This window comes from Emys orbicularis, chromosome 1, assembly GCF_028017835.1.
Source record: "Emys orbicularis isolate rEmyOrb1 chromosome 1, rEmyOrb1.hap1, whole genome shotgun sequence".
In the NCBI taxonomy this organism is placed as follows: Eukaryota; Metazoa; Chordata; order Testudines; family Emydidae; genus Emys; species Emys orbicularis.
The window spans coordinates 366,705,745-366,730,075 of NC_088683.1; the positions used below are offsets into that span (position 1 = coordinate 366,705,745).

Here is a 24,331-nt window from a genome sequence, read left to right on the forward strand (position 1 = left end):
ACCAAGACAGCCAAGTCCATCTAGTGAGGGTTATTTAAAATCTCATTCACCATCTGTAAAGTTCTACCACTCTCAAGAGATCGGACACATTACACACCAGGTCAAATACACACTTACAGCCAATTCTTATTAACTAATCTAAGATTTATTTAAAAGGAAAAGGAAGAGAGTTATTGTGTTAAAAGATCATTATACATACACATATGAATCCAGTTCATACACCAGTTTCAAAGCAGAAATGGTGAGGCTGCCGATTTGTAGAAATCCTTCTGGAATTCATGGAAAAAGTCATAGTCCAATAGGCAGTCCATTTGCAGAGTTTTTTCAAATTCTTCCATAAGAATTGCAGGGCTAATCCAGAAGTCCTCCATCTTGTCACTTGAATTTCCCCTGACAAAGTTTAAGCAGATCTGAGATAGTAAGGATCAGGCCCCAAGGTCCCTTTATAACTGAAGTTCAGCAGATTAGCCTCTTGTCCACAAATGATCACAGAGGGCCTTCCTTGCACGAAGAATAGGTAATGTGCATTGTTGCTTTGAAATAAATCTCTATTTCTTATGTATACACTGATAACTATTAGCATTGATTAGCATAAGGCCATTAACCATTGAAATGCTTCACAGTTAGTTTATTACAAACTTCAAAGAGAAATAAAAACAATGATATTATTACACCATAAGTTTCATCTAAATGTTTATATCCCCTTTTGATCTCTGAATCAAGAGAATAGGTAATGAAACATTACTGATAGGATCTGAAATTTAGCACCTATAAGCTAATTTGGTCACATTGTTGAACTTCTAATAAGATATAGGTAAACCCAGACAAATACAATTTGTATCTACTTCTGATTCTCTAACAATACAGGCCTATATTTCAAGAACTCTAGTTTATTTACCATGGCTTTGCTAGCTATCTACAAGGAATGGCCCTGTTTATCATTTCAATATTTTTTTAATATGTCTTTAAAGTTGCTTTTAGTTCAACCGGCCTGCTGGTTGCTTAATCCTCGCCGGTTCAGCGTGACAGATGCACTTGGACACCATGGGCCATATTGGCTCCTAGATAGACAGACTAGACAGACCAAATCAGTGCCCCCATTGGAGTCTGTTAGTGGAATAGTTTTGAAAGATCTTCATGATCCGTTTACGAATCTCTTTGGTTTTTATGCTGTATGCAATGGGATTGAGCACCGGGGGGAGGAGGAGGTGGAGATAAGACAGAAGAATTTGACTCTGAGGAAGAGCCTTTTTCTCGAACCTGTGAATCATAGACAAACTGATCAGCGGGGTGTAGAAAAGCAGGGTGACACAGATGTGGGAGACACAGGTGTTCAGAGCCTTGAGACGCTCTTGCCAGGATGTGATACTCAGTACAGTCTGAAGGATCATGATGTAAGACAGGACAATGAGCACTGAGTCTAAACCCAGAGAAGAAAGGAGAACAAACAAACCATAGAAGCTGCTGGGTGTAGTATCTGCACAGGCCATCTTCATCACATCTGGATACAAACAATATGAATGAGAGAGAGGTTGGATCTTGCTGTAGGGCAACCTCTTGAGAAGAATGACAGATGGGATATGCAGACCACTACCCCTGATTATTATCGCCAGCCCTATGTTTCCTATCCTTGCACTGGTTAAAGTCGAAGTATATCTCAGCGGGTGGCGTATTGCAACAAAGCGATCAAATGCCATAGCTAATAGTACAGAGGATTCCATGACGGAGAAAGTGTGAATAGAGAAAAGTTGGGCCAGGCAGACATCAATGTCAATTTCTCTGGCGTTAAACAGGAAGACGCTGAAAGTTGTTGGCAAAGTGGAAACAGACAAGCCAAGGTCAGTGACAGATAACATAGAAAGGAACAAGTACATGGGCTCATGGAGATTCTGCTGTGTCTTTATCACAAACAGAATCAGACCGTTTCCTAAAATTGCAATGAGGTACATGGAACAGAAAGGGATGGAGACCCAGGGGCCATCAGCTTCCAGCCCTGGGATGCCTGCCAGGAGGAATGTTGCAGGACTCATGTTGGTTTCATTGCAGGTTGGCATGATGCACTGGGGAGGTTCTGGTCAGTTTATTAAACCACATCCCCTACAATTAAAAGCAACATTATTAAAAATACGTGACACCATGACAGAAAATATGGCCCATCCTCCCACTGCTCTTCAGACAGGTTGGAGTCAGTACTTTGATTAAAAACCCTTGTGGTACTCACAGATCCCCATCTCAGTTATAAAATTCCATTACTAATAATACCCTGTTCTTATATAGAGTTTTGCATTCATAAATCTCAAAGTGATTTACAAAAGAGCACAAGTATCAATGAGTCTGATTCAAAGCCCATTGACACTCATAGGAAGGAGGATGTAGATCCTCATTTAACTGAGGGGGAAACTAAAGCACAGAACAGGTAATCAACTTGTGCAAGGCCATACAGGAGATCAGTGACAGAATTCAGGTCTCCCAGCTCTCAGATGAGTGCCCCTTCATTAGACTGGACCACACCCTATCCCCTAGATGGAGCTTGGCATATGAAGACTTGTATGAACTCATTATTAAATGGCACATAAGAAAAGCAGAGTGGACCTGAACCAAAACATTGGATCAGAACACCCGTGCATTTTGGAACAAGGTTTCAGTCTGGATCCAGATCTCAACTGTTTAGCTTGGGTCCACCATCAAAAAGTAAATGGGTTACCTATTTGACAGGAGAAAAATTATATGTTTTGTGAATTGCCTATGGGCTGAGAAGCGTTCATACAAACTACTCAGTGATGACTGACAGTGACTTGCCCAAAGCCACACAAGGAGGCTGTGGCTGAACAGGGAACAAAATCCAGCTCTGCTATGTTTTAGCTATAAATGCCAGCCTGCCCCTACTGTTGTACATTATGTTAGTATTGGAGGGGAAGAGGACTAAAAGAAAAGGAGCAGCTGAAGACTGTGAATGTTAGCTGTGTATTATCTTCATTCTAGATGTCTCCTTTGCTCACACTGGGTGAAATCCACCCCTGTGCAGAGTGCCAGCATTCCTCAACCTGGAATTTTGCCATGTGCAAAGTTTACTGTGAAAACCCTATCCTCAGTTATGTGCATGACTCCTAGGGACATAAACCAGCTCAACTGGCCCTTACCCAGCAAAACCCTCATTGAAGTTAAGTTTTGTTGGAGCAAAGACAAAGAGTTCGATTTTCCCACGTATGGTATCCTAGCAGACACTCCGGGAGGTGTTATATTCCAAGCAAGCACCATGCCTCCAGAATCTGCACGAAGTGCAAGTCACCCTTTCAGAGGTTACAGCACACTCTCCCATTAGCTAGAAACTACAGGCAGGTTAGTCAGTATTTGCCACTCCAGGGTTAATTGCACCCCTTGCTGTTAAGTGTCTGGTGCTAGTGACTGTCAGTCAAGTTATGGGTCTAGATAGACCTCAGTTTGGATGTGCTATGGCCATTCCTAGGTTCCTTGTTACCATACACAGCACCAGGCAAGTCAATGGTACTTACAAAAAAGTGCCATAGGGGGTTAAAAACACAAGCTGGCTTCCACTGGGATTTGTGTTCTTCATTCATGGAAAATTCCAAGCTACATGGGCAATTTTTGCACCACTGGGCCTTCAGATTGCAAGCACCACAAGGCAGGGACCTGTCCTCCTAGGGCTTTGGGTTTTCTATAAAATAACTAATAATGACGCTGATAATAAAAATGTGCAATTCTCATTGTTTAGAGATTAAACATTTCAAGCAGTTGAGACTGCCTATTAATATAAGTGCAATAGATTCAATATGAACAGTGCACTTACCAAAGCCACGAAAATAGAAGCTGGAGAGTGTTCATCATTTACTCCTGAGGAAGCAGAGCTTAAACGCTCTGCTCACAAACATTCCCTCTTTCTGTCAGGCACGCAGTGTGGAAACATTTATAGCGCAGCGGGTAAAAGCCCTTGAGGATCAGTTAATCAATTGGGAATCACCGTTGATCTTATTGTTACACGTTTTAGCTCGACCAGCACAAATGGAAAATACCTAAAAGGTAAATGATTTGAAATATTTCTGCACCGACTGGTGCAGCTTCTGGGATTAAGGGGTAACCCAATTCACAAGATGTTTCGCAATATTCAGCAATCGTCCATCCCAGAGCTGGTGTAAATGGTATAACTGCATGTGTCAGGGGACTGGTGTTGACTTGCTTTCGGTCAGGATTTGACCCTGATTTTTTTTTCCTCAAAGAGAATTTAGTTCTTGTGAAAGGTGCCAGACTGACAGACCTGGAGATGCCTGTGCTTTAACAAGCCAAAATTCCACACGTACTATTGTGGATCGACACCACCAAGTGTGGACCATATGGCACATGGGTGGGTGAACTTGTAATCTTTCCATTAACTGGATTTGAAACAATTTATTGTATTGTGCAATTTAAACAAAGCAGCCAGATCTCCCCACAGTTCCAGGGAATCTCCCACAGCCCCCGGTGTATTGTGCAGCCACAACATACATCCCCTTAGGAACCCACAATGCAAACCGCACATCCATCCATTCTCCTCCATAGTCCATCAAGCCCCCCTCCGACCATGAAGTCATTATGCAGCCCCTTCTCCAGCCCAGTAATCCTCTCTTCTCATCAATGCCATTCCTCCACACAGGATCCCCTCCTCACCTTGTCACCCATTTCCCCACTCCAGGCCCCAAAGACTTCATCCTGCCCTCCCAGCCCCTCGGTTCTGCCCTGCAGCCCCCCGTCCTCCTTTGTCTCTGTGTGGTCACCTTCCCGCAAGGTTCCATTCCGGCCACCAGTTCTCCTACTTCTGGCCTCTTCCACCTCCTCCCCATCCTGACTCCAACTGCTCCCCCCACCAGATTTTTTCCCCAGATCCCCATGACCAGCTCCCCTCAACTTCCCATCAGCCCCATCCCCCTTTGCACACCATCATCCCCTCCATATCCCCTGCCCTGAGGGGATAAAGGGGGCTGCCATTTGCCCTGCCCCTTACAGGCCATCGGCCCCTCCATTTCACTCTTTTGGGCAGTTGTTCAGGGAGAAATTCTGTCTTCCCTCAGCTCATCTCCCTTGGAGCTGATGGTTGCTTTCCTCCCTGGTCTGCCACAAAATGAGCAGCTCCCCTGTCTTTCTGCCTTTCTCAAGCACTTTTCCTCAGACTTGATTTGTCTGCCCCATTTTCCTGATAATTTACTTGCTGAACATTTGGCTTCTTTGAACTCTATTTGAAATGTAGCTACAAGTTCAGTGACATTGGGAAGTAATACTGCTGCTTTGTATAGGTCTCTGTCTTTGGATTGTAGCAGTTTTGAAACAGCATTTACCATTTCCAGAATCTTTCTTTGGAGCACAATAATAAAAACAAAACTAAAAATTTCCATTAATTTCTTTAATGCTGAAGGCTCGTAAACTTCAACAGCACTTTTGCTCAGGAGAATTATTTCCGTGGGTGCCTTCATTGTGTCTAAATACTGAATCTGAGAGGAAGGAGTGTTTCATACTGGTTGTTGATCAATTGTGTAGTCAATTGCTTGACCAGGCTTTCATTTGTAATGAAATATGTTCAAGAGGCCAAATAAATAATATCAGGTTTACTTCTCTAACCCCATAATAAAATAATACAAGAAAAAGGTGCATATGATACCAGTTTTTTGGAAGCTGTCTTGTGCAGTGATGTTGCATTCCCCTTACTCAGAAAGTGTGCTCCCCAAAGTTACACATTTCAGCTTTTATCATTTATATGAAGATTTCACAAGTTACACATCTCTTTAAATGTCACTGAAATCCCACCCATCAGTTTGTCCCAGTTCCCTAAATTAAGTGGGGAACTGTAGCCCATAAGGCCAGTTTGCTAGCTTGCTACAATGTGTTATTGGTTTGACTGATTATATTATTTTCTTGGGTTTTGTTTATGCTGAATTCCAGTATATGTTATTCATAATAGTTATAATAAGTCTGGAACAGACCAGTAACTGCAGGGTACACCACAGTACATGGAAGTCATAAGTTAGGACAAGGGTAACAGTTTTGGGGATGAGATAATCGATATTACTATGTATGAATACACCTCTACCCCAATATAACGTAACCTGATATAACACAAATTCGGATATAACGCGGTAAAGCAGCACTCCGGGGGTGGGGGTGCGGTCTGCGCACTCCGGTGGATCAAAGCAAGTTCGATATAATGCAGTTTCACCTATAACACGGTAAGATTTTTTGGCTCCCGAGGACAGCGTTATATCGGGGTAGAGGTGTATATGTCGTAATATGTTAATCTATAGAGTAAGTGTACCCGAAGATTTATCTGGGTAAGGAAATAAGGCATGGTAGGCTGGTAGGCATGGTAGGCTGGGCCCTGATTGTGGTAATGCCAGGACCCTATAAGAGGGCAAACAGCCATGCAGGTGGGTAGCTCTTTCCTATCTTCTATCAGCTCAGCTTTGCAATACAGCTTAGCTGCTCAACACTCAAACCTAATCCCTACCAATTTGGGAAGCCTATACCATCAAATTCATCAGGCATGCCAGAGACAAGGCTGGTCCTTTGTCTCGCACTACCAGGTCTTCTTGGACCTAATTTCATAGTGTAGACATACCCTTAGAGGAGCTGGACGCCGCCTTGCCTGTGACCTAGCAGCTATCCCTCAGCTGGTCCTGATCTGACCACTTAATTATAATGAAGGTGAAGATTATGTCACAGAAGTCATGGAATCCGTGACTTCCGTGACCTCCATGACATTTTCCGCTTCAGGCCCAGGGTGGCGGGGCAGGAGCTGTCAGCCGGCGGGGGCCCTGGAGCTCTGAGGCATCACAGACAATGGGAGCCCCCAGCTCTAAGCTGCCATGGGGGGACCTGGAGCTCTGAGCTTCTGCGGCAGTAGGGGGACCCAGAGCTCTGAGATGCTAGACCCAGAGGCTCTCAGACACTGTAGGAGGCCCCAGAGAGCTTAGCCACCGGCCCTGGAGTTCTGAGCCACGACATCAGGGAGGTGATCCCCATAGATCTGAGCAGCCACGGTCTCTGGGGGACCCTGGAGCTACCAGCTACCAGGGACCCTGGAGCCGTCAGCTGTAGTGGGTGCTGGACAATGTTCCCTCTAATTTTTTCCACCCATGTGTGGAATAAATTTTGTTATGTGCACCAAGGTAAGGTGTAGATGTGCGCCACCAGTAGAAATATAAAACCTAGATATAATATATATATTTTAAAAGTTACCAGTAGGGATAATTACTCCAGCCAGGACAAGTTAGGCATTTTTGAACTCGCTACTCAAAGAATTAAATTTAAGTGTAAGAGAGAAATAAAAATGATGAAATGCATAGACCAGTAAAAAAACTAAAATAACACACTTTGAAAGAATAAAATTACAGAGAATATATGTGCTTTGCAGGAAGTCCCAAGAAGTAACAACAACAACAGTGTTGGGAGGGGTGTGACACAGAAAGTGTGTGTAAGTGTGAGAGAGAGGGAGAGAGACAGAGACAGAGACTGAGTGTGTGTGTCTGTGAGACACACAGAGACTGTGTGTGTGTGACACTGAGACAGTGTGTGTGTGTGACACACAGCCTGCATGTGAGACAGACCCTGTGTGTGTGACACAGAAACTGTATGTGTGTGTGTGTCTGTGAGACACACAGAGACTGTCTGTGTGTGACTCAGAAACAGTGTGTGTGTGTGTGTGTGTGTGACACAGAGACTGTGTGTGTGCTGGCTGCTGGGGGACACAGGTGCTGGACCCCCCTCCCTCCCCTCCTGCAGCAGGGCTCGGGCTCAGCCCCATTTTGTCACAGTTACTTTTAGTGAAAGTCAGGGACAGGTAACGGGCTTCCGTAAATTTTTTGTTGTTGCCCGTGATCCGTCCATGACTTTTACTAAAAATAACCATGACAAAATCTTAGCCTTAATTACAATTAGTGATCTCAGCTGTGAGCGGCCCGAGAGGACTACACAGGGAGACAAGAGAACTCAGGCAGCTGACCCAGTAGTGAGAAGCAAGAGGAACTCCTTCACTCTGGGAAGGGCTGGGCAAAGGCAGGCTGGAGTGAACCACAAGGAGCAGGTCAGGTTAGTGTACCCAGAGACAGTGCCTATAAGAAGCAGGGAGATCCATGAGGGAAGCTGCCCAAGTCGCCAGGGAGGGAAGGCAGTGGGGAAACTGCTGGAAAGAAGCAACATAGAAAAATTTGGAAGGGGCTTGGAGTAGGGGCAAAGAATAAAGACGTTTCTTATAGGAACTGTATAGGAAGTGATGTGTAGGGAAGTGCAGCCAGAAATGAGGGGTTCACTGTGCGGGTGGTTGCTCCAGGGTGGGGTAGGGGGTTGGGGTGTGTGTGTGGGGGTGAGGGGTCTGACTGGGGGTGCAGACTCTGGGGTGAGGCTGGGGATGAGGAGTTTGGGGTGTAGGAGCATGCTCCAGGCTGGGACTGAGGGGTTCAGGGGTGAGCGGTGCAGGCTCTCGGAGACGCTTACCTCAGGTGGCTACAGGAAGCAGCAGCATGTCCCTCTGCTGGCTCCTACACGGAGGTGCAACCAGGCAGCTGTGCATGCTGCCCCGTCCGCAGACACCACCTCCGCAGCTCCCATTGGCCGTGGTTCGCTTGGGGTGGGGGTAGCATGCGGAGCTCCAGGCTGCCCTTACGCATAGGAGCCGGAGACGGGACATGCCACTGTTTTCGGGAGTCGCGCAGCATGGAGGCTAGCAGGGAGCCTGCCAGCACTCCTGTGCGGCACCGCCAACCGGACAGTCAACGGCCCAGTCGGCGGTGCTGACCGGAGCCACCAGGATCCCTTTTCGACCAGGCGTTCTGGTAAAAAATTGGACACCTGGTCAGAGATAGCACGTACACAATGGAGGCTGACTCACCGCACAGCAAAGAATCTTTTCAGTAAGCTACAAGAAGTTATAAAAGGGGGAAGTGACATCATCTCTTTGTCTTCACTCCCCTCACAACTCAACACCTGGAAACATATCTAGAGAACAAAGACTGAACTGGGGAGGTGGTCCCAGGTTGAAGAGAATTTCCAGCCTGAAAATGGAAGATCTGTGACCTGCTTGTATTATTTATCAGAGTGAGACACTGCTTGATTCAAATCCTGTCTAGTGTATAGAACTCAGATTGTGTTTTTACTTTTATTTCTTAGGTAATCAGCTTTGATCTCTTCTTATAATCACTTAAAATCTATCTTTCTGTAGTTAATAAATCTGTTTTATATTTGATCTAAACCAGTGTATTTTGCGTGAAGAGCTTGAGGAAATCTGCTCAGGAACAGGGGCTGGTGCATTGTCCTCTCCACATTGAGGGAAGGTTGGACTAGGTAATAAACTTACAATGCTCAGGCTTCTGACCACAGCAAGACGGTACAACTCTGGGGTCCTAGGCTGGGGAACTGGGGGAATTGGCTGGAGTCTCTCTATTGTTCATGAGTGGCTGGGAAAAGAATTCATGTAACTCAGCTGGGTGTGTCCCTGGCTGTGGAGAAGTTTGCAGCTTGTCCCAGTATCACAGTGTGAGAAGGTTGGTAAGACAGAGGGCTCAATGGTACCCCAGTTCCAGGTGGCATCCTGAGCACGTCTGTCACACCAGTTCGAGGGAACCCATCACAACAATGCAGCGATTTGTTTGCTAAGCAGTATATATGGTGTTGAGCAACCAACATCAGTGATCTGAGATCTGCTCTAGCTGCCGATCTGCTTCTGGGTGGAACTTAAGGTATTGGCATTGATCTACGTAACTCATGGTAGCTACAAGATCATCTGTCTTTCTCTCTCTCCCCAGGTGATATTCTCCTTGTGATTGGCAGAAATGCTTGAGTTGGAGACCCCTCTGTTTAAAAGTTGAAGGGTTCCAACTTGACTTTGGAACCCAAATGCCCCCTCTGTTGCAAAGGAACTGGAACAAGGCTGTGTACCTGGCCCACTGCCCCCAGAACTTGGAGATAGGTCTCGTTCCTAGACAGGCTCCCAAACTCCAAAATACATGTGCACTAATCAGCAATCTCAGGAGAGAGAGTGAGAGCAAGAGAGGGCATTATTAGTCATTTTGATAGTCAACCAATCAATGATTAGAAGCTAAGCCATGTGGGCTTATATGACCAGTCGTTTACTGTAGTGGGGCGACGACTCACAGGCACAACGCCTACTGCTGGTCAACTGGGAATTAGCTCTTTTCCAGCATATGGAGTGCCCTCTGCAGGCCGGTGTCTCACCTGCCGCTGGCCCCGTGTCCCTCCCAGACCCCAGTGCCCTTTTCCGTGGGGTTCTGCCCCACCGCAGTACCCCCACGCTCTGGGTCTCCCCTCCTAGGGGAACCCCCAATACTCTAAATCCACCTTGCCTCACTGGCTACTGCCAGTCATCATCTAGCCCCCACTCACTTGGGCAGACTGCAGTCTGCAGTCTGTAATGGCCACTCATCATTGGCAAGGGGTTAGGACCACCTGCTTTTGCCTATTCCCAGGCTGTATCTCTGCAGCCCAAGTACCTTTGTAGGCCTTCACCAAGGCCTGCAGCCTGGGGGTTTACCAGGCTGGAGCTCCCCAGCTCCCTTGCCCTATTCCCCAGCCCTGCTCCACCTTAGGTACCTTGCTCCCAGGCAGCTAACCCTTCCCACTCCAGGACTAGAGTGAGACTCCTTCAGCTCCTGGCCCCCAGCCCTCTTATAAGGCCAGCTGGGCCCTGATTGAGCTGGCCACAGCTGTGGCTGCTTCCCCAATCAGCCTAACTTGGCTGCTTTTCCCCTGTTCTCCAGGAGTGGGGCAGATGCCCCACTACATTCACCAAATACTTTTGGCTAACAAATACACTTGTCGGTTGGTTTCCAAACAAACAAAAGGGTTCACTCTGCTGGAGAAGTGTTTGGAACTAGTTTTTCACCTAGCCTGGCAGGAATGGGCTCTCAGTGGAAAGACGAAACAATCTAACATTCTCTGGGCAACCGGGGAGGGCTGGAAAAGACCACTGCAATGGGCATATGACCATGGTGACTTCAGTGGGTCTTTCTAACAAATCTGTTATATTTCAACCAGGAGTTATTGGGCTTGAGGCAGGAATTGCTAGGTGTAATTCAATGACCTGTTACACAGGATGTTAGATTAGATCATTACATCCCTTCTAGCCTTTTAATCTATGAAGATGAGTATGGCAGACTGTGCGGAACAGATTAACAGAAGGCTTCATGGTATGCAGATTTCATTAATAAAGGACATATTAAGGAAGGATTTCAACAAATAAGTAAATATTAATAATAATTATTTACAATTAAGAGCAAGGTAAAAATGCTGAAAAATTCTATTTTATTATGGTGGCATCAATAGTGAAGCCATAGTTAAAGTTGAGTCAAGTTTTACCCTTAGAGCAAGGATTCAATTTATTTATCTATGAAAAATATGGTGTAGCCTCAGCCAACACTGTAACACTTACTTTCTGAGTGCAGAACGAGTTTTCAGAGAATTTGCAAGTCAACCTGCTAAGTAGTTTAGGAATGAATGCATGTAGTCTTCCTCCCTTAAAACTCCTTCTTCCTTATATGTATTCCACTGAACAACTTAATTCCCTGTACAAAACAGGATACACTTTATTCATGAAGGAGAAGCTTTAAGGGTACAGGACTGCAGTTTTGCTAACTGGGATTTTTTTTGGCGAACAATGCAATATTTCCTTTTGGGGGGCTGTGACCATGGTCGCTGGAGGGGATATACTGAGAATGCTCAATCAAGGCAAACTGCAAGGAATAGGGCAGACAATTCCCAAAACTGATGGCTTATTCTTATAAATGATTCACCAACCAGTAGCCAAACAGCTTCTATAATACCTTACTGGATACCAAGAAGTCAAAATACAGTTCTCTTTAATCAGTCAGGCCTTTGGCTCCGACGGAGACAGCCAAGTCCATCTAGTGAGGGTTATTTAAAATCTTATTCACCATCTGTAAAGTTCTACCACTCTCAAGAGATCGGACACATTACACACCAGGTCAAATACACACAGCCAATTCTTATTTACTAATCTAAGATTTATTTAAAAGGAAAAGGAAGAGAGTTATTGTGTTAAACGATCATTATACATACATATATGAATCCAGTTCATAGGTCAGTTTCAAAGCAGAGATGGTGAGGCTGCCGATTGTAGAAATCCTTCTGGAATTAATGGAAAAAGTCATAGTCCAATAGGCAGTCCATATGCAGAGTTTTTTCAAATTCTTCCATAGGAATTGCAGGGCTAATCCAGAAGTCCTCCATCTTGTCACTTGAATTTCCCCTGACAAAGTTTAAGCAGATCTGAGATAGTAAGGATCAGGCCCCAAAGTCCCTTTATAACTGAAGTTCAGCGGATTAGCCTCTTGTCCGCAAATGATCACAGAGGGCCTTCCTTGCATGAAGATTAGGTAATGTGCATTGTTGCTTTGAAATAAATCTCTATTTCCTATGTATACACTGATAACTATTAGCATTGATTAGCATAAGGCCATTAACCATTGAAATGCTTCACAGTTAGTTTATTACAAACTTCAAAGAGAAATAAAGACAATGATATTATTACACCATAAGTTTCATCTAACTGTTAATATCCCCTTTTGATCTCAGAATCAAGAGAATAGGTAATGAAACATTACTTACAGGAACTGAAATTTAACATCTACAAGCTAATTTGGTCACATTGTTGCAATTCTAATACGATATAGGTAAACCCAGACAAATAGAATTAGTATCTACTTTTGATTCTCTAACAACACAGACCTTTATTTCAAGAATTCTAGTTTATTTACCATGGCTTTGCTGGCTATCTATGAGGAATGGCACTGTTTACCATTTCAATACATTTTAATATATCTTGAAAGGTTACTTTTAGTTCAACCGGCCTGCTGGTTGCTTAATCCTCACTGGCTCAGCATGACACAGGCACTTAGACACCAGGGGCCATATTGCCTTCTAGATAGACAGATTAGACAGACCAAATCAGTGCCCCCATTGGAGTCTGTTAGTGGAATAGTTTTGAAAGATCTTCATGATCCGTTTACGAATCTCTTTTGTTTTTATGCTGTATACAATGGGATTTAACACAGGGGGAAAGAGGAGGTGGAGATAAGAAAGAAGAATTTGACTCTGAGGAAGAGCTTTTTTCTTGAACCTGTGAATCATAGACAAACTGATCAGTGGGGTGTAGAAAAGCAGGGTGACACAGATGTGGGAGACACAGGTGTTCAGAGCCTTGAGACGCTCTTGCCAGGATGTGATACTCAGTACAGTCTGAAGGATCATGATGTAAGACAGGACAATGAGCACTGAGTCTAATCCCAGAGAAGAAAGGACAACAAACAAACCATAGAAGCTGTTGGGCGTAGTGTCTGCGCAGGCCATCTTCATCACATCTGGATGCAAACAATACGAATAAGAGAGAGGTTGGATCTTGCTGTACGGCAACCTCTTGAGAAGAATGACAGCTGGGATATGCAGACCACTACCCCTGATTATTATCGCCAGCCCTATGTATCCTATCCTTGCACTGGTTAAAGTCGAAGCGTATCTCAGCGGGTGGCGTATTGCAACAAAGCGGTCAAATGCCATGGCTAATAGTACAGAGGATTCCATGATGGAGAAAGTGTGAATAAAGAAAAGTTGGGCCAGGCAGACATCAATTCCAATTTCTCTGGTATTAAACACGAAGACGCTGAGCATTGTTGGCAAGGTGGAAACAGATAAGCCAAGGTCGGTGACAGACAACATAGAAAGGAACAAGTACATGGGCTGATGGAGATTCTGCTGTGTCTTTATCACAAACAGAATCAGACTGTTTCCTAAAATTGCAGTGAGGTACATGGAACAGAAAGGGATGGAGATCCAGGAGCCATCAGCTTCCAGCCCTGGGATGCCTGCCAGGAGGAATGTTGCAGGACTCATGTTGGTTTCATTGCAGGTTGGCATGATGCTCTGGGGAGGTTCTGGTCAGTTTATTAAACCACATCCCCTACAATTAAAAGCAACATTATTAAAAATACGTGACACCATGACAGAAAATATGGCCCATCCTCCCACTGCTCTTCAGACAGGTTGGAGTCAGTACTTTGATTAAAAACCCTTGTGGTACTCACAGATCCCCAGATCAGTTATAAAATTCCTTTACTAATAATATCCTCAGAGGGTCCTGTGGCACCTTTAAGACTAATAGATGTATTGGAGCATAAGCTTTCGTGGGTGAATGCCCACTTCGTCAGACGCATGCATCTGACGAAGTGGGCATTCACCCACGAAAGCTTATGCTCCAATACATCTGTTAGTCTTAAAGGTGCCACCGGACCCTCTGTTGCTTTTTACAGATCCAGACTAACACGGCTACCCCTCTGGTACTTAATAATATCCTGTTCTTATATAGAGCTTTGCATTTATAAATCTCAAAGTGATTTACAAAAGAGCACAAGTATCAATGGGTCTGATTCAAAGCCCATTGACACTCATAGGAAGGAGGATGTAGATCCTCATTTAACTGAGGGGGAAACTAAAGCACAGAACAGGTAAGCAACTTGTGCAAGGCCACACAGGAGATCAGTGACAGAACTCAGGTCCCCCTGCTCTCAGACGAGTGCCCCTTAGAATATCAGGGTTGGAAGGGACCTCATCTAGTCCAACCCCATGCTCAAAGCAGGACCAATCCCCAGACAGATTTTCAGTGCCAGCTTTAGGGCAATTCAGCCAATTCCCCAGAATTGGGCCCCACAATATCCTGAAGGAGCTGCCGCCGAAGTCCCGCCACTGTCTTCAGCAGCAGCTCAATTAGTTCCTGCTGTCTTTGGCTGCGGTCCTTCCTCCACGGCAGCAATAAGAGCTGCTGCCAAAGACAGCAGTGGGACCTCCTTCGAATCAGGCCCCGCGGTGCCTAAAGCCAGCCCTGCACATTTTTACCCCAGATCCCTAAATGGCCCCCTCAAGGATTGAGCTCACAACCCTGGGTTTAGCAGGCTAATGCTCAAACCACTGAGCTATCTCTCCCCCTTCACTAGATTGGACTACACCCTCTCCCCTAGATGGAGCTTGGCATATGAAGACTTTTATGAACTCATTATTAAATGGCACATAAGAAAAGCAGAGTGGACCTGAACCAAAACCTTGGATCAGAACACCCATGCATTCTCGAAAAAAGTTTCAGTCTGGATCCAGATATCAACTGTTTAGCTTGGGTCCACCATCAAAAAGTAAATGGTTTACCTATTTGAGAGGAGAAAAATTATATGTTTTGTGAAGGGCCCATGGGCTGAGAAGCGTTCATACAAACTATTCAGTGATGACTGACAGTGACTTGCCCAAAGCCACACAAGAAGGCTGTGGCAGAACAGGGAACAAAATCTAGCTCTGCTATGTTTTAGCTATAAACGCCAGCCTGCCCCTGCTGTTGTACATTATGTTAGTATTGGAGGGGAAGGGGACCAAAATAAAAGGAGCCGCTGAAGACTGTGAATGTTAGCTGTGTACTATCTTCATTCTAGATGTCTCCTTTGCTCACACTGGGTGAGATCCACCCCTGTGCAGAGTGCCAGCATTCCTCAACCTGGAATTTTGCCATGTGCAAAGTTTACTGTGAAAAACCCTATCCTCAGTTATGTGCATGACTCCTAGGGACATCAACTGGCTCAACTGGCCCTTACCCAGCAAAACCCTCATTGAAGTTAAGTTTTGTTGGAGCAAAGACAAAGAACTCGATTTTCCCACGTATGGTATCCTAGCAGACACTCCAGGGAGTGTTATATTATAAGCAAGCACCATGCCCCCAGAAGCTGCAGGAAATGCAAAGAGTGCTAGTCACCCTTTCAAAGGTTACATCACACACTCCCATTGGCTAGAAACTACAGGCAGGTTAGTCAGTATTTGCCACTCCAAGGTTAATTGCACCCCTTGCTGTTAAGTGTCTGGTGCTAGTGACTGTCAGTCAGGTTATGGGTCTAGATAGACCTCAGTTTGGATGTGCTATGGCCATTCCTAGGTTCCTTGTTACCATACACTGCCCCAGGCAAGTCAATGGTACTTACGAAAAAGTGCCACATGGAGTTAAAAACACAAGCTGGCTTCCACTGGGATTTGTGTTCTTCACTCATGGAAAATTCCACGCTACATGGGTAATGTTTGCACCACTGGGCCCTCAGATTGCAAGCACCACAAGGCAGGGACCTGTCCTCCTAGGGCTTTGGATCTTCTATAAAATAACTAATAATGATGCTGATAATAAAAATGTGCAATTCTCATTGTTTAGAGATTAAACATTTCAAGCAGTTGAGACTGCCTATTAATATAAGTGAAATAGATTCAATATGATCAGCGCACTTACCAAAGCCACGAAAATAGAAGCTGGAGAGTGTTCATCATCTACTCCTGAGGAAGCAGAGCTTGAACACTCTGGGCAGTAGCATTCCCGCTTTCTGTCAGGCACGCAGTGTGGAAATGTTTATAGTGCAGTGGGAAAAAGCTCTTGAGGATCAGTTAATCAATTGGGAATCTCCGTTGATCGCATTGTGACACGTTTTAGCTCTACTAGCACAAATGGAAAATACTTAAAAGGTAAATGATTTGAAGTATTTCTGCACCGACTGGTGCAGCTTCCGGGATTAAGGGGTAACCCAATTCACAAGATGTTTCACAATATTCAGCAATCGTCCATCCCAGAGCTGGTGTAAATGGTGTCACTGCATGTGTGAGCAGACTGGCACTGACTTGCTTTCAGTCAGGATTTGACCCTGATTTTTTTTTTCCTCAAAGAGAATTTAGTTCTTGTGAAAGGTGCCAGACTGACAGACCTGGAGATGCCCGTGCTTTAACGAGACAAAATTCCACACATACTATTGTGAATCAACACCACCAAGTGTGTACTGTACGGCACATGGGCGAGTGAACTTGTAATCTTTCCATTAACTGGATTTGAAACAATTTATTGTATTGTGCAACTTAAACAAAGCAGCCAGATCTCCCCACAGTTCCAGAGAATCTCCCACAGCCCCCTGGTGTATTCTGCAGTCACAACATACATCCTCCTAGGAACCCACAATGCAAACGGCACATCCATCCATTCTCCTCCATAGTCCATCAAGCCCCCCTCTGCCCAGGAACTTATTTTTCAGCCCCTTCTCCAGCCCAGTAATCCTCTCTCCCCATCAATGCCATTCCTCCCCACAGGATCCCCTCCTCCCCCTGTCACCCATTTCCACACTCCAGGCCCCAAGGACTTCATCCTGCCCTCCCAGCCCCTCGGTTCTGCCCTGCAGCCCCCCGTCCTCCTTTGTCTCTGTCTTTGTCACCTTCCCACATGGTTCCATTCCGGCCACCAGTTCTCCTACTCCTGGCCTCTTCCACCTCCTCCCTGTCCCGACTCCAACTGCTCCTCCCACCGCATCTTTCCCCCAGATTCCCATGACCAGCTCCCCTAAATTTCTCATTAGCCCCATCCTCCAGCCCCTCTCACACCATCAGCCCCTACATATCACCTTCACTGAGGGCACAAGGCGGCCTGTATCCTGCCCTGCCCCCATACACCATCAGCCCCTCCATATCCTCTGCCCTGAGAGGACAAGGGGGCCTGTCCCCCACTCTGCCCCTCACACACCATCAGCCCCTCCATATTCCCCGCCCTGAGAGGACAAGGGGAGCTGCCATTTGCCCTGCCCCTCACAGGCCATCGGCCCCTCCATTTCACTCTTTTTGGCAGTTGTTCAGGGTGAAATTCTGCCTTCCCTCAGCTCATCTTCCTTGGAGCTGCTGGTTGCTCTCCTCCCTGGTCTGCCACAAAATGAGCTGCTCCCCTGTCTTTCTGCCTTTCTCAAGCACTTTTCCTCAGACTTGATTTGTCTGCCCCATTTTCCTGATAATTTACTTGCTGAACATTTGGCTTCTTTGAACTCAATTTGAAATGTAGCTACAAGTTCAGTGGCTTTGGGAAGTTCAGTGCTGCTTTGGATAGGTCTGTGTCTTTGGATTGTAGCAGTTTTGAAACAGCATTTACCGTTTCCAGAATCTTTCTTTGGCGCACAATGAGAAAAACAAAACTAAAATTTCCCATTAATTTCTTTAATACTGAAGGCTCGTAAACTTCAACAGCACTTTTGCTCAGGAGAATTATTTCCGTGGGTCCCTTCCTTGTGTCTAAATACTGAATCTGAGAGGAAGGAGTGATTCATACTGGTTGTTGATCAATTGTGTAGTCAATGCTTGACCAAGCTTTCATTTGTAATGAAATATGTTCAAGAGGCCAAATAAACAATATCAGGTTTACTTCTCTAATCCCATAATAAATAATACAAGAAAAAGGTGCATATGATACCAGTTTTTTGGAAGCTGTCTTGCGCAGTGATGTTGCATTCACCTTACACAGAAAGTGTGCTCCCCAAAGTTACACATTTCAGCTTTTATCATTTATATGAAGATTTCACAAGTTACACATCTCTTTAAATGTCACTGAAATCCCACCCATCAGTTTGTCCCAGTTCCCTAAATTAAGTGGGGAACTGTAGCCCATAAGGCCAGTTAGCTAGCTTGCTACAATGTGTTTTTTTTTCATTGGTTTGATTGATGATATTATTTTCTTGGGTTTTGTTTATGCTGAATTCCAGTATATGTTATTCATAATAGCTGGCTGTAATGCAATGAACCTACAGGCCTGTATCCTGTATGATTAGCTAGAGGAAGTCCATTTATCCTCTTACATAGTGACACAAGTCAGATATCAGGAATGGCAATATACAAAAACCTGTAGGAGAACACTTCAACCTCCCTGGACACACAATAGCAGATGTAAAGGTAGCCATCCTGCAGCAAAAAAACTTCAGGACCAAACTCCAAAGAGAAACTGTTGAGCTTCAGTTCATTTGCAAATTTGACACCATCAGATCAGGATTAAACAAAGACTGTGAATGGCTATCCAACTACAGAAGCAGTTTCTCCTCCCTTGGTGTTCACACTTCAACTGCTAGCAGAGGACCTCACCCTCCCTGATTGAACTAACCTCATTATCTCCAGACTGATTCTTGCCGGCATATTTATACCTGCCTCTGGAAATTTCCACTACATGCGTCTGACGAAGTGGGCATTCACCCACGAAAGCTTATGCTCCAATATATCTGTTAGTCTTAAAGGTGCCACAGGACCCTCTGTTGCTTTTTACAGATCTAGATTAACATGGCTACCCCTCTGATAGTATAAGAGTTTGTAACCTTTGGCATAGATAAATGGCCACCAGTTACCCCTCTTGACTTTGGGGAACTGAATAGGGAACCGAACAAAGAATTGAATATGTTTACCATAGAGCAGACCAGTAACTGCAGGGTACACCACAGTACATGGAAGTCATAAGTTGGGACAAGGGTAACGGTTTGGGGGATGAGATAATCGATATTACTATGTATGAATATATGTCATAATATGTTAATCTATAGAGTAAGTGTACCTGAAGCTTTATTTGGGTGAGGAAATAAGATTTGGGCATGGTAGGCTGGGCCCTGATTGTGATAATGCCAGGACCCTACAAGAGGGCAAAAAACCATACAGGCGGGTGGCTCTTTCCTATCTTCTATCAGCTCAGCTTTGCAATACAGCTTAGCTGCTCAACACTCAAACCTAATCCCTACCAACTTGGGAAGCCTAGACCATCAAATTCATCAGGCATGCCAGAGACAAGGCTGGTCCTTTGTCTCGCACTACCAGGTCTTCTTGGAAGGGTGTGAGTATGCAAGTTTAAATAGTCTTTTGGAATAGAGATGATACCAGCAGGGGTCATAGAATTGTATTACTTCTTTGTGACACTGTGTTTTATATTGTTTATTATTCTTTTCGTTTTAATAAAGATCTTAACAATTTGGTATTGTCCTCAGTATATTTGCCACACAATCTGAGGGTCCTCTCACGTTGAAATCTCTGTGTTCTCTAATCCTGTAGCCTGAATTGGGACAAGAACCTACATATCTTCTGGTCAGATCATTGACAAGTCGTAATAAACTAGCCCATAAATTCAGGTCAACAGAACTATTGTGAAGAACTTTCCTGGCTTGTACATTACCCCAGGGGAACTGGCTAGTGAAACGGTCTGAGTCCCCACTCCCACTCCTTTACCCAGAGGCCTGCCTGACCTCAAGGACTCCCCTTCCACTCTCCTGTGTGGCAGAGTCCTCATAATGGTGACACGGCTGGGTCCAGGATTCCTGGGAGACTGAACCCCCAGTCTCATTGTGGTTACTTAGGACAGGTGCTAGGGTGTCCCCACTCCGGGATACTCTCTTCACACCAGACACTTCCCTGACCCACTGATCATTACATTAAGTTCAAACCAAATATAATTTATTAAACAGCAACTGTAAGAAAAATAAGGAAAAAATGGGAAAGGTTCAAGGAAACAAGGGACCCCGCTCAGTGGGCACAGGAACATCACAAACAGCTGTTTATGGGATGTAAGGAAAGATCACAGTCTGTTCCTCACACATTCCAGGTCTCCTGCCCAGGCATTGGCCACTCTGTTATGATACTGCAGGTAAGGCACCTGCTCTGGCAGTGGCCACACACCCTCAGGGTCTAGGTGGCAGGACCCTTCTCCCCAGCATCTGCACTCCTATCAGATTCACGTCCCCCCCTTCTGAGTCCAGCCTTCAAGGCCCTCTTGTCTGGTGACGTCGCCCTGTGATGGGTCCTCTGCCCATGGCCCCAGCTTGCTCTCACCAGTTGCTCATTGTGCTCGACTGCCGACTTACTTGTGGCACGGCCGGCGTCCACTATCCTGTCTCTGTCCCCACAACTCCCTACTATAGTACTGGTACTAGTATCACGACTAAGGGTTGGCAAATGTTCCAAACAACCACAGAGAATGACAGTGCTAAAATAGCCCAAAAGGAGCCCCAAAAAAGTGGAGTATAAAAACAACAATAAAATTATTATGATATTTATTTTAATGGCATTCAATGATGGTAGTCAATGTCCATATTTTGTGTTGACTCTAAAAGACAACATTTGATCCTCTCTATCTTCATCAGAAATAGAATGCCTCTGCTGCTGATCATACATCAGCAGAAACCAGTGCAATCGTTAATTTTGCTGGTGAAAACAGTTCCCAAGAGAATTTGTGTCGTTACATATACACCTAACATGAAGAATGTTTTCTAAAAGTTTCTCTTGCATCTTCTTATGCAGTTTTGGTTTTATCAAGTTCATCTGAGAAACAGTCTTTCAACTGCAGTGTTGCAAAAAGGTAGGAAAAGCAATGAAAGAGCAAACAAGCCAAGTTCAATAAAGCCTTTGTCCCCAGCGGCATCCATATGTTTGACAACTTCAACCCAAAACTACTCAACTTCGTTGTCCTGAATATGCGGCCAGTGAACCATAGGCAAAACTCTCCCCTGCTGCTCCAATTGTCCAAGGTATGCACAAACCAATGGCAAAAATGAGATATTAGCCAGTCTAGCTCGTGCAGGGCTGAGTGCAGTAGAAGGACTTAGTAGTGCATGTGATTCAATCACCTGGATGTTTGGTGATAATCCCTGTTTCACCTGTTTCAGAAACTCCAACATGAAATCTCAACACCTACTCTTGACATCTTTGACAACGGGAATGGTTAGTGTGTGTTTTGAAAGGACTAGCTGAAAGCGACTTCAAAATTGACTGTGCAAAGCAGTAAGTAATATGACTCAAAGGCGATATCATAGTTTAACACAGCTGTCCAGTTCTCTAAAACAAACTGTTTCACAACTCTCACCAACAAGCTCTAGTAGAATGTTCTCAATTCCTGCAGAAACTTTCCTGTATTACACTTTCCAACTGAAATATTTGTTTTATCCTCCAAGCTTACTGAAGAATTGGAAGTCGAAAAATCAGGTAAATTTTGTACACCGGATCACTGTATATATAATAAAAAATTTCAGCACTGTAGTTTCTTGCTTTGTCTTTGGCTATCTAAAAGCGTAGCTTCAGTTTGTCAAACTGATCGAGAATCCTCTTCAGACAGGGACTAATGGAAACACAACTTCTGTCAGAAAACTGCAGTATCTTCTGGTGGTCTGGAAGTCACGGAAAGGCCAAGAGACAGGGTGTGTGGGGTTTGATGGGTGACACTGAAAGAGGTCAGGGGATGGTCAGAGAGAGGGAACTCAGCAACTGAGAGAGCTGTGCTTGGTCATGGCGTAATAACACATTAGATATGAGGAACTTCTCAGACTGTGGAAATCCGCAATGCTGAGCTCAGCCTAACTACAACAGAGCACTCTTGATTAATGAGGAGATGTCCTTTCCCCCTCTTGCCACACAGGGTTTAACGTCAGTGGCCCCCGGCGATCACCTTCTGCAGGTGTATTTGCCCACTTTGTCACGAAGCTCTTTGGTTTTGACCCCATAAATGATAGGGTTGAGCATGGGAGTGACAAGGAGATAGAAGTTAGACAAGGTGACGTGAACATGGGAAATGATTCCCTGACTGAACCTCTGAGTCATGTAGGAGAAGAGGCAGGGAGAATAAGACATCAGCATCACACAGATGTGGGCTGTGCAGGTGTTGAGGGCTTTCTGGTGGACTTCCTTGGAGGAGATTCTGAGGACAGCCCTGATGATCAGACCATAGGACAGGGCAATGAGTGTCAGGTCTAACACAATGACTACAAATGCTGTCACCAAGCCGTACATCCTTGTGACTGTGGAGTCCCCACATGACATCTTTGCCACAGCTATGTGCTCACAATATATGTGGGGGATAATGCGGTTGGCACAGAATGGCAGCCTACTCAGGAGCAGGGGCATAGGCAGAATGATGAGAACAGCTCTTATCAAACCCAAGAGCCCTAGCTTAGCTATTCGTGCATTAGTGAGGATGGTGGTGTATCTCAGAGGGTTACATATGGCAACATAGCGATCGAAGGCCATTGTCACGAGAACGGCTGACTGTATAACAATAACCGTATGAAGGAAGAACATCTGGGTGAGGCAGCCACCCATAGTAATCTGTTTCAAATTGAACCAAAATATACACAGTGCCTTCAGTATGACAGAGGTAGACATGCTGATATCTGTGAGCGCCAGCATGCAGACCAGCAGGTACATCGGCTTGTGCAGGGTCTGCTCTTTGCCTACAACAAACAGAAGCATGACATTTCCCAACAGGCCAATAATGAAGAACGTAGAGAAAGGGATGGAAATCCAGACATGGGCAGCTTCGAAGCCAGGGATGCCCATTAGGATGAATGTTGAAGGGCCAGAGGGGGTGAGGTTGAAAGCTGCCATGAAGTGGTCGATGCGTCTATCTGGCTCAGAAATGCTCAAGGTGCCTGTGAAGGGAGAGAAGCACAGCAAGGGGGTTACACACTTTATAACAAATAGTACGGTAAATATTTTATAGTTATTACCAATTTAGAAATGGGGGGTGAGCAGTGAGGTGACAACATTTACAGATGGCACCAGATTATTTAGGTCATAGTCAAGTCCAGAGAAGCCTTCAGAGGGAGCTAACCAAGCCAGGTGAATGATGGCATAATGGAAGATGAACTTGGATGTCAATAACTGCAACATGTATGCCATTGGATGGAAAAACTCCGCAAACACCTTAGGAGGTTCTAATTGAACTGTATGAATTCAGGACAGAACATGGTACAAAGCTTTTTGAGCCCCTACTCACAGTGCAATCCTGGACAGAAGCTAAGCAAAACATTGGTATCCATGAGGAGTGGAATGGGGAACCATACAGAAAATACAATGCATGAGATCAGTCTGTTAATGTTTCACCTTCCTCTGGACTTCTTTGTGTAGTACTGGACACCCTTCTCACACAGGATATTGCAGAACTAGAGGTGTTCAGGGAATGATCAAAGAGAGAGGTTGAAAAGACTGGGATTGTTACCTTACAAAGCAGATGAATTAGAGGGGATATGAGAAAAGTCTATAAATTACTGACTGGTAGAGAATAGATCAAGAATGTGTTCTCCCTGTCTCATAATACAAGATCAAGAGGACATTCAATTAAACTGAAATGTGGCAAATTCAAAACTGATTAAAAAAGAATGCTTTCTTCACTCAATGCCTAATTAGATTGAGGAACTCATTGCCTCAAGACATAGTTGAGACCATGAGCTAATCAAGGATCAGGAAGGGTTTGGACATTTACATGTATAGTGAGATTATCCAGTTACAATAGTTATAGCTGTGGAAGCAAAGAAAGAACTGACAGGAAGGAACTGCAATGCATGACAGTTTGTTAGCAAGAGTTAGGCTAACTGCAATCCTAATAACGCGAGATTTGTAGACGCGAGGATTGTGTAAAGCGGGTGGGAAAGAACTGTGTGAGAAGTTGTTGCGATTTTGTGTAAATAAGGTGTAAAAAATATTGTAT

At 44.8% G+C, this 24,331-nt stretch overlaps 3 protein-coding genes across 3 annotated transcripts; all 3 read right to left on the reverse strand.

The window, feature by feature from the left end:
• Positions 1–1,088: 1,088 nt before the first annotated feature.
• Positions 1,089–2,054, reverse strand: LOC135873519 (olfactory receptor 51G2-like). The gene has a single exon (XM_065398090.1). The coding sequence runs from the start codon at positions 2,052–2,054 to the stop codon at positions 1,089–1,091; it is 966 nt and encodes a 321-aa protein (XP_065254162.1).
• A 10,906-nt stretch (positions 2,055–12,960) lies between these two features.
• LOC135873520 (olfactory receptor 51G2-like) lies at positions 12,961–13,926 on the reverse strand. The gene has a single exon (XM_065398106.1). It carries the CDS (start codon positions 13,924–13,926, stop codon positions 12,961–12,963), a length of 966 nt encoding a protein of 321 aa, XP_065254178.1.
• An 8,364-nt stretch (positions 13,927–22,290) lies between these two features.
• On the reverse strand, positions 22,291–23,229 carry LOC135873070 (olfactory receptor 52D1-like). Its single transcript, XM_065397543.1, has one exon. It carries the CDS (start codon positions 23,227–23,229, stop codon positions 22,291–22,293), a length of 939 nt encoding a protein of 312 aa, XP_065253615.1.
• Positions 23,230–24,331: the final 1,102 nt, after the last annotated feature.